The sequence below is a fragment of the Erpetoichthys calabaricus genome, chromosome 1 (assembly GCF_900747795.2).
Source record: "Erpetoichthys calabaricus chromosome 1, fErpCal1.3, whole genome shotgun sequence".
Taxonomy (NCBI): Eukaryota; Metazoa; Chordata; class Cladistia; order Polypteriformes; family Polypteridae; genus Erpetoichthys; species Erpetoichthys calabaricus.
The window spans coordinates 158,206,384-158,225,159 of NC_041394.2; the positions used below are offsets into that span (position 1 = coordinate 158,206,384).

At 35.3% G+C, this 18,776-nt stretch overlaps 1 protein-coding gene across 1 annotated transcript in view; it reads left to right on the plus strand.

Moving 5' to 3' along the window:
- tbc1d30 (TBC1 domain family, member 30) overlaps window positions 1-18,776 on the plus strand; it is a 125,848-nt gene that overhangs the window by 59,299 nt on the left and 47,773 nt on the right. The window contains 5 exon segments of the mRNA XM_051920768.1: window positions 3,415-3,480; window positions 5,294-5,419; window positions 6,093-6,278; window positions 11,317-11,485; window positions 16,270-16,438. Of these exon segments, the coding sequence (XP_051776728.1) occupies window positions 3,415-3,480; window positions 5,294-5,419; window positions 6,093-6,278; window positions 11,317-11,485; window positions 16,270-16,438 (716 nt within the window).

The window sequence follows — 18,776 nt, forward strand, 5'->3', positions numbered from 1 at the left end:
GTAGACAAAGTGACACACTGGAAAGCTGGGGAAACGGCATTAAGATTAATGGGTTAGGTACATGCCATTGAATAGAAGGAGAAGGAGTGCCAAATTAATGCAAAACATGGTAATAATATGGAGGAGGGGGTTGAAAAATAGTCCAAAATAACCCATTGATTTTACAAAAGTAGCCCAAAAATGCATAACATGAAAGCCCACTTTTCTTGCAGACAGAGATCAAAAATTGCCCAATTAAGCAGGAAAATTATGGACTTGGCAACAGTGATCTGACCTGAACTGCCTAGGCTAGTGAATAGATGGGCATTTACCCCAGGTCAAGCATCACCTGTACCAGATTCCCTGCAGCAACCTGCATCCAACATTCACCCTATTCACCATGGTACAGCGCACTTCATGTGCCAGTCAGCCTCTCTAGAGCACTGCTATTCTTAAACAAGTTGGCAACATCTAAAAAACAACAGAATTAAGCACATTGGGTAGGCACGCTTCATTACAAGGGTCCATCAAGGTGAAATACATGCCTTACTGTCCATTTCAAGACCACCAACATGCGGCTGTTCCCCGTGAGCACTCGGAAAGCAAAGTGGTAAGTAAAAAAGTGCCTTTTTTTCTTTTCATTATAGAGACAGTGCTTGCAAAGATCTGAATATAAATAAAAAAATAAGTATTATATAATGAGGCATTTTCTTCTCAGTAGTATATAGCGGGTTGGATTAATGGATGGATGGATGGATAGATGAAACAAATAAGACTGCACTCCAAACAAATTTCTCAAAAAGTAGTTGTCATGGTTTGATTTCCTATGCTGTTTGGTAGAGGCAATCTGACAATGAAGCACTGAATCTTGAACTAGAAAATACCTGACCATACACGGTGGCCATCTATAAGCATTACCTTTGTAATCTCCACTCTAACCATGTTTACTGGGCCATCTTTGATAAAATATGTTTAGGACATTTTGGGAAGCTAACTACGTTTTTTTTTTTCTATTACCTACCTTGGTAGGAGCAGTGAAATAGTGTCTTGATGTGCCACTGGAGATATTTGTAATGTGAATGACTCCTTCTATGACCTATACTCCTTTGTGTGGCCATCCAAAGGAAAATTTACCAAATACAGGTAGACCATCACTAATATGCATCCCAATAATCTGCTTCTTTTGCTAATTTGGCATAGATTTCAAAATTCCAAATATTCCCAGACCACTGTAATTTCAAAATTGACAGGTCACTGCACCCATCTACTTCACTCTGCTTTGACTGGGCTACTTCCTTTTATAGCTTTCTAGTTTTCTTACATTTATAGGAAGGCACCACTTAACAACCACATATGGTTCCGAGCAGGTGGTTGTAAAGTGATTTCCATTATTAAACAGACCCACAAAATTCATACAAATATCCTTCAATTTCGTTGTTCCTTTGTAAAAGTGACAATGACAATAAAGATCTATCTATCATCCTCAGTAGTAAGTTGTCCAATTTTTTTTTTTTTTTTTTTTTTTTTTTACAAATTCTTCACCTGCCTTCACATTTGCACTTACTGCCTCACCACTCACCTTCAGGTTGCACAATTCAAAACACTTCTTAAAGTGCTTGAACAGCCCTGGGCTAGCAGTACAGTGCACATCATAATCAGGTGCACCTTTTTCTTTGAACATTTGAAATAGACTCCGTGCCTTTGTCATGATCTTCATGGTGCTGAGAGGTGTTTTCATTGTGGGTCTGGTGTTTTTATCCAGTTCATTAGCAACTTTTTTATTATATGACATGGGTCCCGAGTCTCATCACTTTGTTTTGTGTTTGTGTCTTTGCTGTGTCTTTGTTAAACTGGTTATATGTTTGTGTGACATGATTTACACAGCGGAAATTCTAAGACGAACCAGGATGCAGCACTACATGGCGCTCCTACTACACAACACACCCACTACAAGACATGGGCATTCGATAGTTGTTACTCCTGAGTAAGATAATCCTCCAATAATCGTAATCTTACCTGTGTCTGTACGGTGCATTAGCTACTTACTTAAAGTTTCACTTACCTTTCACTAATTTTTTTTATTGCAGGTTTTAAAGTTGTATTGATTTATCTGATATTTTAAAGGTGGGATGATGACGTCCGCTATTGGTTAACTGTACTTTTTATGCATAAGTACATTACTTCAATAAAGTTTCACTTGCTTTTTCATTTAATGTTCATTTTATGCCAGAAATATCCACAACTGTGGCAGTCCAAGTTAATTAGCAGAGTGTCAGAGAAGTCAGCAGAGCAAAGGTAGCATCTGTGTCTGCTAAAAATAGAGCAGCCTTTGAGTCGACATTTAACTGAATAACAGGTTACTCATCAGCTTTAGAAGGTATGGAAAGACCTAAAGTCTGCATTGTTTATTTTCAGCTGCACCTAACATTTGTGTCAGACTGTCTTTCCCAGAATGCTAACAAGCCATGTGTCCAAAACTGTGAAACCCACCACAACCTTGATCACATTAACCTTAGAATCCACCATAATTGAGCCAGCTTCTTGTTCTTCAGTTCTGGTTGAAATTTGTCCTGGATAAAAATGGGTTTGCATAATTTGCTTTCACTTTACGTGGACTCTTCGCACTTGCTGTGGAAACAGTGAGCGAATGCAGCCTTCAGCTGCTGTTTTCTATGTTCCACCTATCTTAAAATCACCAATCTGTGCACATTATCTTAAAAGCAACCTGTGTCTTTAATTCTAAGACATTAAGATAGACATGTAATAATGGTTTCCTCTTAGTTTTACATTATCAGGTCCAGTTTATTTTGAATTAAGGAGAATTAAGACTTTCGAACAGTTTCCCTGAATAGAATTTAAACAAAAATAGGATGAATTAATATGGCTAGCATTGCCGCCTTACAGCGATGAGATAAGTCTGACATTTTGGACTGCTGTCTTTGAGGAGTGCATACATTGTCCTTGTGCCCTCATGCCTCTTTTTTTTATTTTTTACAGCTAATCCAGTTTCTTTCCACATCTTAAAGGTATACAAAGTATGGGTGCAAATATGCTTTCAAAAAACTTCAAAATAAAGTTGTGGAAAAGCACAAGTGGGTATAACAAGATCTCAAAAAGCTTTAAGAATCTCATGGGGCACAGACAAAATCATCATTAAGAAGTTCATGGGATGAGTCCACCCTGTGATGGCTTCCTGCTCAGAGTTCAAAACTGATTCATGCTTTAGGCCAGTTGTTGCAGCAGTAGGCAGAAGTACCCATGTCATTGTAATGGATTAAGTGGACCTACAGTAAAATCAATTGAATATTTTTAGATTTCTGTTTAACTTCACTCATTAATGTTAAAACTGATTTAGCTTAAAAACTGTAGCAAATGCAACTTTTTTAAACAACACCATGGAACCCTCAATTTATTTATTGTTTTTTCAAATTTTAGTGGTACGATGCTCTTAAAGCTGTTGCAAGATTGCCCACAGGGATACCGAAGGAATGGAGGCGAAGGGTAAGCATCCTGCTTATTATTTTTATCTTCATTGTTTTATTGTCCTATTATTTTGTGTTTCCTTTGAACTATAATATTTATTTCACTATGTATTTTAGTAGTTTAGCCAAATAAATGGCTGAAATTAATGTAAAAGTACTAAACATTTTAGGTGTTTTATTTAAGTCAAATAATATTAATGTAAGTGGTTAAGAGTAGTCACTAATGTACATTAATTACAACCTTAATATTAATTACAGTAGGTTCAGATGTTTCATAAAAGTGTATTCATTCTTAGCTAAAAACATTTAATTTTAAAGGAAATAAAATATTTTATTTTTATTTTTATAGTTTTTTGTCATATTACACATACAATGACATTCTCAATTTATCCCTTAGTAGCAGTTTAAAAATGCAGTATTAATGAAAAGTAACAATAGCAGTATAAAACACATTGTTCACATTAGTATTCTAACATGTAGTACAGAAAAACTGTCCAGCATAAAATACAATATACTGTACAATAATGTGGAAAAAATACATACAGTAATTTATCAGTCTGTTTTGAGGCGCCATTGCGCTTCCTTTGTGTGGTTTCAATACGGTTAATCTCTAGCAGTGCCCATTGGTCCCACAATGTCGACATCCATTCTTTGACATTCTCTGGAAGGTTCTTCTGCCACATTAACAGTTACCCTCAATTTTAACACGGTATACTCAGTTGTGCAAATCTTACTTAGTATTCAAATTAGAATGAGTTTATACACTTATGTAGATATATCATATAGTGTTAATCTTAATTTTCTGAAAGTTTTTCTCACATTCTCGTGCTATTATGCTATTCACTCTTACCTGGTTTCACATTATAAGCAGTATTTATTTAACACAGAGCACAGAAGTATACAGCTAGCTCACGTAATTTTTTTTTTGTTTTGTAAAAAGTTACTACATTGTATATTTTAGTTTTTAAGCCAGTTTGTTGAAATTTCTGTTTAAATTCAACTTAAACTTGTTTTTATGGAGACACTTTCCATTCATACAATTACAGATATTGTTAGAATTTCAAAGTTGCTAGTATATTGGAATGATGCTATGCATTTTAAGAAATTTCTTTTTGTAATTAAATCACAGATCATAAGATTCAAAGCATTGAATAATCATATAATTTTGCAGTACTGTACTATAAAAGATTATCATAATTCTTTATAGACAAGAACAAGTTAATAGATCATATTTGACAAAGCTAGTTATTTAATAAAGATGGTAAAATAATAAAAATACATACTAAACGTGAAATTGTGTTCACATTTGTAAATTATTACTCAATGGCAAATTTAAAAAAGTATATGTACATTATGTACATTCTTCATATTGTATATAAACTCAAGAGCTGATGGCTAAATGATACTTGTCTCTTCATATCGCATAACACACACACTCGCACTAGAGAAGTAAACTGACCTGAGACACGCGTATTTGAGATACTTCAAGTCTGAGTACTAAAGAAAACAAATATGAACACTGGGTAATGCACAGACTCCTCACAGACTGATTCTGCAAGTAATGAAGTCCAGACTCCTAAATATGTCGGGCAACAGCATGATCTATTGCATCACCATGCCACCATTCTGCTAAATGTGTCATGTCTAAATGATACTTTTTATATGTTGGTGATGTAATAACTTAATTAGTCATAGCTTTGGTAGATGCCCTGTTTCATTGCATTTTTTCTTGTCTCTTGTACAAATGATGTTGTACCAGATAGACTATTTGCGATACAGAGAGGCTCAGGCTATAACAAATATCTTATCTTTTCGGAATTTTTCTTTTTTAGGTTTGGCTGACATTAGCAGATCAGTATCTTCATAGCATTTCTATAGACTGGGACAAGACTATGAGGTTTACCTTCAATGAGAGGAGCAATCCTGATGATGACTCAATGGGTATACAGATAGTAAAGGTATGCCTTACTTTATACAGAAACATATTGAAAGAGAAGTTTAGTTATTTCACTAAATTTACCACTTTAATGCCTTGTGTACATTTTGGTTTGAAAAATGTGGGCTGTTTGTATGTGAATTGCTGTTGACTCGCACAATAAAGCATCTCAGTTGTAACATTTGCACTATGGTGAACTGTCAGTGGCCAGCTAAAAACCTGCAACATCTGACTCTGAAGTGATTGCCTTGTAGTGTGAGCTAAATGGAGAGTTCCTTGAGTCAGCTGTGCAGAGACTATCTCTGAACCCTGTGAGCAGAACACTTCCTGGAGACAACAGCAGAATTCTGTTTCTGTCACCCCCCATCTTTTCAGTGTAGTGACACCACTACACTATGTATGTTTTTTCTTGAAAGGAGATCTCAGTTTTTGCTGATACTGTACTTAGTTGACCAGTAGTGCTTTTTGTGAGGTGAGATGGCAGAGGGAGTGTTGAAACATCTAAAGGGAAAATAATCTGACTAAACAGATTACAGATGCAGTGGTACTAATAAATTGGCCTTAAACATGGTCCTAGAGACTGCTTCCCCATCATAATTATTAACTATGCCTCCATGCCCCAGCAAATCACTATATAATATATATATGTCTATGTTTGTCCAAATATCCCAGCTAAGTTTTATCCTCTTTGCTAGGATCTCCACCGTACTGGATATAGTTCTTATTGTGGACAAGAAGCTGAACAGGACAGAGTTGTGCTGAAACGGGTGCTTCTAGCATATGCCCGCTGGAATAAAACTGTTGGCTACTGCCAAGGATTTAATGTCCTGGCTGCTCTTATTCTTGAGGTTATGGAAGGAAATGAAGGTGATGCACTAAAGGTTTGTATTTTTTCTGCTTATTATACCAACAATGATTTAAAAAAAAAAGATTTTCTGTTTAATTATCTAGTAATACAGAGACTTTCAACTTCCTTCATATTTTTAAAAGTTAATGTTATTCTTCTCTTTCACTGCTTTGTCCAGAATGAGGGGCTCTGGAGCTTTCAACTTCCAAAATTTGTTTGATCAAGGCATTTGATCGAGGCATGTTGTTTATAAGCTTTTATTTACTTAAATGAATTAGAAGAAGAAAAACACTTGTCAATTAATTTTGGTTAAAAGTCATTCCAGTACTATTTTATTGTTTCAACACAGTATTCATGTTGTAGTACTTGTTATCTTATCATGTTATCTTCATCTGTTAGTGATTTATACATCACTTTGTTTACAAGTTGAAAAAAAAAATCTCAAAATGTCTTCATGAGGCCATCTAGAATTATTGTAACTTTCCCAGGCAATTTTGATTTTACTTGTTGCCAGTCCAGACTAGAAATTCAAATTTCCTGTCATTGACTATGTTAGTCTTATTCCTGTACACTAAGTCTATTTCTGTACAAATTTTTTTGACACACTTCCCCCCCATATTGTCCCATCCTGCTCATAGTACTGATAGCTTAGAGTAAGATATAAATTAAGCGCCTTGTATTATGTAGAAATCAAAACCAACCTCTGATATAATTGTTTCCTTTTCTATGGCCATAACAAAAACAAAATTCAGGGTGGTGGATCAGGAGAATTTCATAAAACATTTGACTGAAGTTTTAACTCACTGCAGCGTTTCATCTGGGCTCAATTTCCTTAATCAAACCACAAACAATTACAGCATGTTTGTTTAGCATCGAGAAAAAAGGTTCTTTAAAATTAAAGAATATTAACCTGTTTAGCCATCACTGTTTTTCAATGTGACTTTCAAATCACAAGTGTACAGTGGTGTGAAAAACTATTTGCCCCCTTCCTGATTTCTTATTCTTTTGCATGTTTGTCACACAAAATGTTTCTGATCATCAAACACATTTAACCATTAGTCAAATATAACACAAGTAAACACAAAATGCAGTTTTTAAATGATGGTGTTTATTATTTAGGGAGAAAAAAAATCCAAACCTACATGGCCCTGTGTGAAAAAGTAATTGCCCCCTTGTTAAAAAATAACCTAACTGTGGTGTATCACACCTGAGTTCAATTTCCGTAGCCACCCCCAGGCCTGATTACTGCCACACCTGTTTCAATCAAGAAATCACTTAAATAGGAGCTGCCTGACACAGAGAAGTAGACCAAAAGCACCTCAAAAGCTAGACATCATGCCAAGATCCAAAGAAATTCAGGAACAAATGAGAACAGAAGTAATTGAGATCTATCAGTCTGGTAAAGGTTATAAAGCCATTTCTAAAGCTTTGGGACTCCAGCGAACCACAGTGAGAGCCATTATCCACAAATGGCAAAAACATGGAACAGTGATGAACCTTCCCAGGAGTGGCCGGCCGACCAAAATTACCCCAAGAGCGCAGAGACGACTCATCCGAGAGGTCACAAAAGACCCCAGGACAACGTCTAAAGAACTGCAGGCCTCACTTGCCTCAATTAAGGTCAGTGTTCACGACTCCACCATAAGAAAGAGACTGGGCAAAAACGGCCTGCATGGCAGATTTCCAAGACGCAAACCACTGTTAAGCAAAAAGAACATTAGGGCTCGTCTCAATTTTGCTAAGAAACATCTCAATGATTGCCAAGACTTTTGGGAAAATACCTTGTGGACTGATGAGTCAAAAGTTGAACTTTTTGGAAGGCAAATGTCCCGTTACATCTGGCATAAAAGGAACACAGCATTTCAGAAAAAGAACATCATACCAACAGTAAAATATGGTGGTGGTAGTGTGATGGTCTGGGGTTGTTTTGCTGCTTCAGGACCTGGAAGGCTTGCTGTGATAGATGGAACCATGAATTCTACTGTCTACCAAAAAATCCTGAAGGAGAATGTCCGGCCATCTGTTCGTCAACTCAAGCTGAAGCGATCTTGGGTGCTGCAACAGGACAATGACCCAAAACACACCAGCAAATCCACCTCTGAATGGCTGAAGAAAAACAAAATGAAGACTTTGGAGTGGCCTAGTCAAAGTCCTGACCTGAATCCAATTGAGATGCTATGGCATGACCTTAAAAAGGCGGTTCATGCTAGAATACCCTCAAATAAAGCTGAATTACAACAATTTTGCAAAGATGAGTGGGCCAAAATTCCTCCAGAGCGCTGTAAAAGACTCATTGCAAGTTATCGCAAACGCTTGATTGCAGTTATTGCTGCTAAGGGTGGCCCAACCAGTTATTAGGTTCAGGGGGCAATTACTTTTTCACACAGGGCCATGTAGGTTTGGATTTTTTTTTCTCCCTAAATAATAAAAACCACCATTTACAAACTGCATTTTGTGTTTACTTGTGTTATATTTGACTAATGGTTAAATGTGTTTGATGATCAGAAACATTTTGTGTGACAAACATGCAAAAGAATAAGAAATCAGGAAGGGGGCAAATAGTTTTTCACACCACTGTATATTAACATTTTTCTCATATTTTGCAGTGATAGCACTAATAAATTAGGTGAGTTGGACAAGGTCAAATAACAGACTTAATGAAAAGGATTCATGTAGAAACTGGGTGGTACAGTCCAAGACTTTAGAAACCAGGAGACATTATTGATTACTGTTCACACAGAAATAGCTGTATCGATCCAAGACAATACATATTTAAATAATTACTTTGTATGTTAGAGGTGCCAGGATTTAAATTATTTGTGCTTAAAATTCTGGATAATTTAAAGGTTGATCACAGGATCAATAAAACAAAATAGTCATTGGTTCCTTTTTTATTTTTATGGCACACTGTTATATTTCTAGTCAATATGACGAATTTAGACATTCAGAAAAATTTTTTACGCACTGAGAACAGTCCAGTAGTCAAAATTCTTTGATGAAATAAGGAACCATTGTTATAGTTCATTATTCAAAGCTTCTTGAAACCCAAGAAAAAGAAGCTTTACATCAGCAGTTAAGTTTCTGTCTTTTTCAAAGCAATGAGCATCTTCACACTCCCACTATGACTGCAGGAAAATAAGAGGAAATGTCTTGGGAAGCATTGCCTCATCCTGTTTATAATAATGATTATGAGAAAATTTGGCAGGATGGTACATGTAATTCAGTGGGTATCCACTAAGAAAGGACTTTTCAATATATGGGTATTTAGGGGTAAAAGAAAAGTAGGGCATTCTAACGCAGCTCATGTCTTGTTTCACCCCAGTACTGAAAGCAATGTCCTGGAGAAATGGGGCATTCAGGTTTATGCTAACGAAGGCTGTCTGCAGAATCAAAGTGAAAGGAGCAAGTTCGACAAAGCTCAACTAGTGCTTGTCAGTCCCTGTAGCTATAAGCATATTAAATTTCACTCAACTGATCCAGTAAGAAAAGTATTTCATAAATACCCCCCCCCCCCCCCCCCCCACATCTTATCTGGAGCCTAGTGTAACAATTCCCAGTGCCCACTGCATTGCTCTTGACAATTTAATCAGCACTCCAGACATTTTAAGTAAGAGCAATGACAAACATGGCACGCCATCAAATGTAGCAACTGCTGGGTTTTTTTTTTCTATCCTTAAATACGTTGAGATAACAATTTTATTATCTCTGTAGATTAGTTTTTATGTTATAGCTGTGTTTCTCAACATTTGTGGCTTTGGTACCAGGTTTTGCCTTTTTAGGTTCATTGATAACCTACAGGCAACATTTGAAGTATGGAGCCTGGTGGGGTGGGTTCCCCCTCTTCGTGAATCGAGCATGGCTAGAAGAGCGGGGGTAAGGGGGTCGCCTTGGTGAAACAAGCGAAGTTAGAAACGGGGTAAAATGTCACAACATTGTCGATCACTTTGGCAGACTGGGGTTATATCACATGTGGCAATAAACCTGAAAGGAACTAATTTCCTTTTTTTTTTTTTTTTTTTTTATCAGTGCATAGCCTTGAGTTTATATCATCATTAAACTTACAATACCAACTAACGATGGGCATTAAGTGCAAGTTTAAAAAAAAAAAAAACACAGAAAATAAATAAAGTAATAAAAAAACATTGCAAATTAACCAGTGGAGCCAAACACTGGTTAAACAGAATGAAGACTGATGTTTTCCGTTAGCTGATGGTGATGGAGGTGTTGTTTTTCAGAATGCAGTGGTTTTGAGTGAATAAAAGGAATTATAAGTTTGTTTTTTTTTCTTGGTAGGCATTTATTCAGATCCACAGTATATTTAGGCAGTACTAATTTTAGACTTTTATGCTAATGGAGGGTTGAAATTTCAACAGTTTTTTTTTTTAGCTTTGAATGAATTACATTTAATACTGCTTAATATGGAGTTCTGCTGCAGTCTGTTTCAAACCAGCTGAACCAATCATAAAGTACAGTATATGTATATAGCATGTTTAACAATAAGCAGCTCAAGTGAAGTAAAAATATTAGGCCATGGTTGAGAAAAAAAAAAAACAAATACAAATATTGTATACAGAAAAGCACTTAGGTATATATATACAGTAGTACTTCTAATATATCTGATTCACCTTTTTAAAATCACAGGTGAAGTGGGTTCTAGCAAGAACTGACAGAAGATAGCTAATGATGTATTTTATACAGACAGTAGTAATAGTAATAGTATTGTTCTGTGCAGGTAAATTCCTACTTGCATTTATCCTGTCATGACTCTCTGGTGCCATGATAAACAAGAATGTATTTGAAAAGTGTAGGTAACCAAAAGAAAATAATAAGTAGGGTAGTTCAGAGTAGCATCTTGGGAACGTTCAAATATTGACACAATAGCATTTTAGAAAGTTGAGGTAAATAGGAAATTACATGTTATTCTGTGCAAACTGCCCCTTTCTTGTTGAAACTGTTAAAATTGTTCCTTTGCACTGTATGCATTGATGTTTAACCAAAAAAATGATTTGTGATTCAGAATGCAATCTGGTAAAAATACTTTTTTTTTTTTTTTTTTTTTTTTTTTAAATCAGGTTATGATATATTTGATTGACAAAGTGCTTCCTGACAGCTACTTTGCCAACAACCTGAGGGCTCTGTCAGTCGATATGGCTGTTTTCCGAGACCTACTAAGTGTCAGGCTCCCCGATCTCTCACAGCATTTGGATAATCTGCAGCGGGCTGCCAATAGAGACAGTGGAGGTGAGTCAAGTAGCCAATAAACAGAATGATCAAAGCATGCTGAACAGTATTATACTGTACTTAGTGTAACCTTGTCCTGGAGAAAGTTACTTCAGAAAATAAAAAAAAATGAATGGAGAGAAAATTGTTATCATAAATTGTGTTCCATAATGTGAAGTAGACACTTGAGGCAGAAATAACACCTCTTAAAAGATTTGTTGGGATTATGCTTTGGGAAAAAAGTGATAAACTTTGAATCAAACTGGTGATCCTCTGGATGAAGAAGACTAGGATGAATAATCTGGCCATGTGGGAGACCACTTTTGAATAGAGCCCAGAACAGCAACAGGGCAAATGAGAGGGAATGTTTAAGCTCATCTGGGAAACACTGTGGATAGTCTGTGGAAAAATAAGAATTTATACCTATGGAGGGAAAGCCAAATGTAATTTGACCACCTCATTGTCACCAAGACCATGACTAAGGCAAATGGATAGAAAAACTGATACTGTAGGTAGATTATAGCATGATGGTATGGGAGCTACCTCTTCTGCTTCATAGCTTCAGGGATATAAATTTGATTGCTAGTTCAGTCACTATTTCTGTGGAGATGGCATGTTGTCCCTGTGTTGGCAATGTTTTTTGGTACTCAAATTTCCTATCACAAAGATTTTTGTTAGATAGAATTATTAAACTGGAAAAATGTGAACATCACTGGGCCCTGCGATGGACTGGAATCCAGTCAGTTGTTGACATATGTTTGTTTTTAACTGGATGATCTGGGCTTGTCCATAACATTATAAGAGAAAATGAATATATGAAAGTTACTACAGGTAATATAAACCTGCAGTGATTGAGACCTTTTTTGGTAGAACATATGATTTGTAAGAAAGGTTCCTATTGAAACATTGAGTTACAAAAGCTGCAGCAGGTTTACAAACATTAAGGTTGTGTGGTATGTTAGGAATTGTAGAATGTTATGTTTATTGGACCTGCTGGCAGATTTTAAGTTATATACTGCCTTTTAGGACTTCTAAGATGTTTTGGTGTAAAATTCTGATAGAGATTTCTATGAAAAGAAATAAACCTTAAGTGTTGCATAGAGGTTTGGGACAGATTAACTACAAATTATATCTTGGAAGAAATCAAGCTGGAAAGTGTGCAGAGGTATGGAATAGAATGCTGGGTAAGGCCTAATGGAAGGACAAGCTACTATGATGAATAAGGAGCACCTTTTAAGCACAACATTTCTTGAGGCATACTTATAGTAAGTGTGTTGAGGAAATGGAATATTAGCATTCCCAGAGCCAGCCCTGCCTGGAGAATCAAGAGAAGTATATAGAAGTCCTGGAAGCCATTGAAATGTTTAGACGTGGAAGAGGTTCAGTGAATTTATTGGCTGCTAGAATACATCAATGTATAGTAGCTTCATGCCTTTTCTTTAATATCCATTTCATTGAACCCTCATGTAACATCCTGGATATTTGACTAATTAATTATCTTAAGTTGTAGACCTATTAAGTTGAAGAGAAAAAATTGGTAGTGGTCTCCCCTAGACTTCTACTCAGATATGGGGGTGGATATTTGAGGAGTAAATTGCAAGACAACGATTATAGTTTTATATTATGTACATTAAAGAACCATCAACAACAAATCAAATCAAATTAATAATATATTGAACAATTATTATAAAAGTAAAGTTGAATAAATCACACTCTGCAGCTGCATGAATATACAAGGTAACTTATTTGTACTCTTATAAAATAATCATGCAGTATTTGATCTATGTGTTCCTAGCAACCATTTATCACTGCATTGTTTTTAAAAGTTTTTTCATTATTGTTGTATGTGTGTTATTAAGTTCCTCTCCTAAAACACACAGACATACAGCATTTAAACTTATGGTTCTTACTGTTATTCAGAAAAGAAAATTAATAACACTTAAGTTATGTTAAGTTGTCTATACTTACGAAGAGCAGGTGCCCTAACATAGGCCTATTCTATTTAGAATGCACCTGCTCTCACATGTTAACTTTATGCACTCACCAAATGTAAAGTGCTGGCTACAAACATAAATGCTGCAATGGCATATAAAACATGTGGCCTTTTAACTCGTGATTGTTTGGATCTGTTAACTTTACTAAGTTTCATCATTTGGAAAGCTGTTGAAATTCAGGAAAAGATCTCTTCTTTTGTGATTCTGTAACCAGCAGACAGTTTACCTGACAATGATGCCTCCTGGGGAAAAAAAATATGGAAGTGAGAAAAGGGTTAATTAGATTTAGTTTAGGAATTCCTAATTTGTATATATATTTTTTTGTTCTTATGGGACAAAAGTCAGTGTTGATATGGCATAGTACTACAGCAGTGCTGCTGCCCTCCAGGTGACTATGTGTATCAAATGGGTTTTTCTGACTTAATCTAATAAACAGAGAGCAAAGCTCATTTTTTCCACATAGATTATATTACTGCTTTTGAACAAACTTGATGAATTCTTACCATATTAGCCTTATAACCGAAGGAACAATTTGTTTGCCTCTCTATCCACAATTCTTCAACTCCAGTTTCTTTTTTCTGACTCTTTGGCAGGCATTTCTTCTGTTACTTAATCCTTGCCATCTTTATCCTTCTTTAAACCTAATCAGTCACTCTGGATGAACAGCCTTTTGTGTCTCCAAATAGTGTAAGATATTTAGGGACTGTTATTACAGGTGGATGTTTGAGGTTGCCTTAATGCTTTTTTGCTTTTGTCTTTACAACAAGTGATTGATTAAACATTTTTCTTACTAATATTGCCAGCTCGAGTGCAATACTAAGTTTGTTTCTTGCCCTTAACTTTAACAGCAGGTTCATCAACACCCTTTATGTAAGTAATTTGTATTATAAAAGAATCCATGAGAACCTTTAGCTTAAAAATGACTTTTTTAATTTTCTGTCCTGAAAATCTGGAGCATCATATGAATTTAAGTATATATTTAATCTTTTGAACCACTGGTAGCTTGCCATAGCTGTAATTAAATGCTATAATTTGTTTTGTGTTTCTCCTTGATGCAAGGTTCTTTTTTTCTTACATTCTTGTAGTATGTCGCTGAATGTATTTTGTGCCGTCTTTATTGATAGTAACATGCAGGATCCTAAACACATACAGTATATGCCAGAACAAATAAATATTCATAATAAGGACTCTGATCAGGGGTGGACAAAATGCAAATGCATATTGTAGTCTGCTGGGCTACTTGCTTTGCAAACCTAGTAGTTCAGCTATGCTTTCTGGTAGTCCAGTTTTATATATATTGGGTTGAGGGTTAACTGCAACGTTCTATAACAATGTTTATTTATAAATTTATTTTGCTTTGTACATGAATGCATAGCACTCCATCTTCTACTGCAATATAAACACGTTATCTTGGAAGGGAATATTTTAGTAAAAAGATGATCTTTTTTTTTCGATTGTCATGTTGTAGACAAAAATATTTTATCAAAAATGAACTGAATACTGCATTAACAGTGTATTCTCAAATTATGTTTCCAGACCACACCAATTACTTTCTTTGTCAAAAACATCATCAGTTTGACCTTCAGGGTTATTCTTCATTAAAATGTATCACGCTTCGACTATTAAGTGAGTCATCATGTTACTAAAGATGAGATTTAGGCCTGAAAAAGTGTGCTTACACTCGCCATAAATGGTGAGAGGATTCAGTTAACTTTTGGCATTCTTGCCCTCTTGTCTCAGTTGCTGTAAAGCTAATGCTATTGTTTTTTTGTGCTTGCTTTTTGGACTTGCTGCACAAACTTGTTATAATGCTCAGTAATGGTTGTGTGCATGTTAGACTGTGGTTATAGCAGTTCAAAGCAGCTGCCTTTAAAAGTGACACTAAAGTTAAAATCACGTGAGAAGAATTGGGTCTTTTGTTTTTATAAGATCGTTTTTGAGAAAAATATTGCATGAAACAAAGATCTGAAACATCTGGTAGCCCGCTGGGCTTTGTGAGTCTGTAGTTTGGTTGTTAAAAATTAAAAAGTGGCTGTCCCGGGCATCCAGACTACAGATTTGTTCAATCCTGCTAATATACATAATGCATTACACAAGCTGGGAAACACATAAACCAAAAAGTGTGTAGTTTATTTGCTTGAAACTTTATACACAAATTTTTAAACTGACTTCTTTATGACAATTTTATGCCATCTTTTTAAATCCCTTGTGGGTTCACATGAAAACCTGTGCAACATTGCACACCCAACCTACCTAGAAGTGCATCTGTCTCTGAATTGCCTTTCCCAAGATGTCTTCCATTTTTTTTCTACAAGGGTTTTTGAGGAGTTTTTTACTTATCTTCTTAGGGGGTTAAGGCTGGGGGGCTGTCAAAAAACAGGGCCCATTTAAACCCATTGAGGTGTTCCTTGTGTGATTTTGGGCATTACATAAAGTAAACTATTGTTGTTATTGACAGCTGCTATACCCTTGAGTTTAGAGTTTAAAACCCTTCATTCTCAAATTTACAGTTAAATGTATATAATTTAAAGGGCTAAAGACTTGTTGTGCTTCCACAGTCCAGGTCACAGTTTCTTTAAATGGAACTATGATTTTCTTACTGGCATTGTTTATAACTCTGATACTGTAATCTTATCCTCCTGAATTCTAGTCACTTCATTTTGACAGGTAATAGTCAAAACTGAGTGCAGGTATTTTTATTATATATTTTACTGGTAAGGTGAATTTTATACTTATAAGTGTATGTAACTGTAAATCAAAAAACTCAGGGTGCTGAATAGCTAACAGTTTTTTTTCCCTCCATTTTCTTAGGAAGTTATGAGCCACCACTTACCAACGTCTTCACCATGCAGTGGTTCCTGACCATGTTTGCTACTTGTCTTCCCAAACACACTGTTCTAAAGATCTGGGACTCCGTGTTCTTTGAAGGATCTGAGGTGCTGCTACGGGTCGCCCTTGCTATTTGGGCTAAACTTGGAGAGTAAGCAGCTTTTATAATAAATATACTCTGTATAAATAGGCAAAGTATGCTTTAGTAAAAAAGTGAAAATACCAATTTAGTCATTTTAACTAACAGTTAATATGTAAGTTTAATCAAGCTAAAACCAATATGCATAACAGTGTGCCAAAATTAAAAATGATTCAATCAAAATGTATTTTTTTATTAAGTACACTTCCATTAAAAAGCTTTGAGCTCTATAGAATAATTACAGAAATTGTATGAGTGAAAAAATGCAATACAAACATGAACAAAAATTTTGAAACAGAGATTAAAAGAAAGACATCACATTCAAACTGTCCTCAATCAGTCACATTCTAAAATTAATCATTTTGTAGGCAAATAAGGACAATTTAATTTGCACAGAAGACTTCTGAAGATAGGTCCACCATATGTGACAATACATTAACTCCAAGGTAGAACAAGTGGGAAAAAAATAAATTTGTAACATATTCAACTTATTTAGTAAAATCAGTATAACAGAGCAATATGAAACAACCTTTGTAACTGTGATGAGAGCATGTTATGCTAAAATGATGAGTCCACAGCCCTAATATACTGTAAATGCTGAGACTCAATTGGGTTTCTCTAATGTTGGTAGATAGATCATTGTACAGTTTAGGGCCCCTACAACTCTCTCTTTTTCATTAGTTTTATGTTTCTGTGAAATTTAAAGAGGCCTGCATCTGGTCTAAAAAAAAAAAAAAAATCAGTTCAGTTGTATTCATTATTATTAGGCACTTCAGTGTATTAACCCAGGATGCAATGTAATGCTTATAAGTATAATATGAAAACATGAAGCGCAATATAAATTAAAATACAATGTTCAAGCATAAACAAATAAATATCCTGCCAGATTTATTTACATAGCACTTTTAAAACAACAAAAAAATTACCAAAGTGCTTTACAACAATAGAATCAACAACAGATATGAAAAAGAAGTAAAAAACATAATACATTAGAATAAAAGGATTAAAAAATCAAGACAAAAGTAACACATAGTTAAGAGCAATGCCTGACTGGTAACAGCCATAAAATATATATACATTTAGGAAATAAAACGACAGTTAAAACCACAAACTTAAACTAGACTGTCAATGTGAACTAAAAGCAGGTGAATAAAATTGTTTTTAACAATGATTTAAAATAATCAGTTGTGGATTCTGATCTTATTGGGGAGGGGCAGGCAGTTTCATAGCTGAGGGCTGTGAAGGCACAATCACCCAGCAACTTCAAATGTGTGCGTAATGCAGGCAGTTATAATGACTAGAGGATCTGAGAGAGCTGGTGGATGAATAGAAACAGAGGAGATCAGCACGAAAGGCCGGTGCAGACCCATGTAAGTTTTTGAACATAATCAAAATCTTAAAATCCTTCCTGTATTTCACACAGTAACCCAATGAAGAGAAGCTATCATGGGCAAAATGTGGTGTCTATTTTAGTGCCAGTCAAGATTCTGGCAGCAGCATTTTGAATTAGTTGTAGTTGGGACAGAGATGAGTGGCAAACACTAGTATAGAGGGAATTACAGTAGTCTAAATGGAATGAAACAAAAGCATGAGTAAGCTTTTGCAGATCATTAAAAGAAAGAAATGGTCTAACTTTAGTAATGACCAAAATCTAGTTTTGAGCACAACATTTATCTGTTAATCATGTTTGAAATCTGAGTCAAGATAATACCAAGGTTTCTAATGTAAGACTTGTGTGTGTAGTTAGTGAACCAAGATTGCCGTTGATACTATTAACCAAGGATGAAAGGTGAAAAAGTATAATCTATGTTTTTGATTCATTTAGTTTAAGAAAGTTTGAGGACATCCAACAATCGTTACCCTCAATACAGCTAAATAGGGTAGTGAGAGTATCCTTATTATTTAAGTTTCAAAGACAAATAGAATTGTATATCATCTACATAACATGACAAGGGATGTTAAACTTATTTGGAATAATGTAAAGTGGCAGCATATACAAAGAAAAAAGAACCCGTACTAGAACAGACCCTTATAGTACACCACAGGTAACAGGGACTGTAGGAGATGATGTATTACCAAAGCTGACACCAAACACCCTGCCCTTAAGCTAGTCAGACTAATGAAATATATGCAAAAATATGCCTACAGTATATTCAGAGTGGTTTTAAGTCCAAATTCTGTCTCAGGCCAGATGCACTGTGTAAAGAATCATTCAGTTAAAAAACAACTACATTTGTATTTTTTAAATAACAAGAGTGCTATTACATATTGACAGGCAAAATAACATAGTGGCTAAAACTTTTCTCAGTTTTCTCCAGGTACTCTAATTTTATTCCACAACAAAAATACT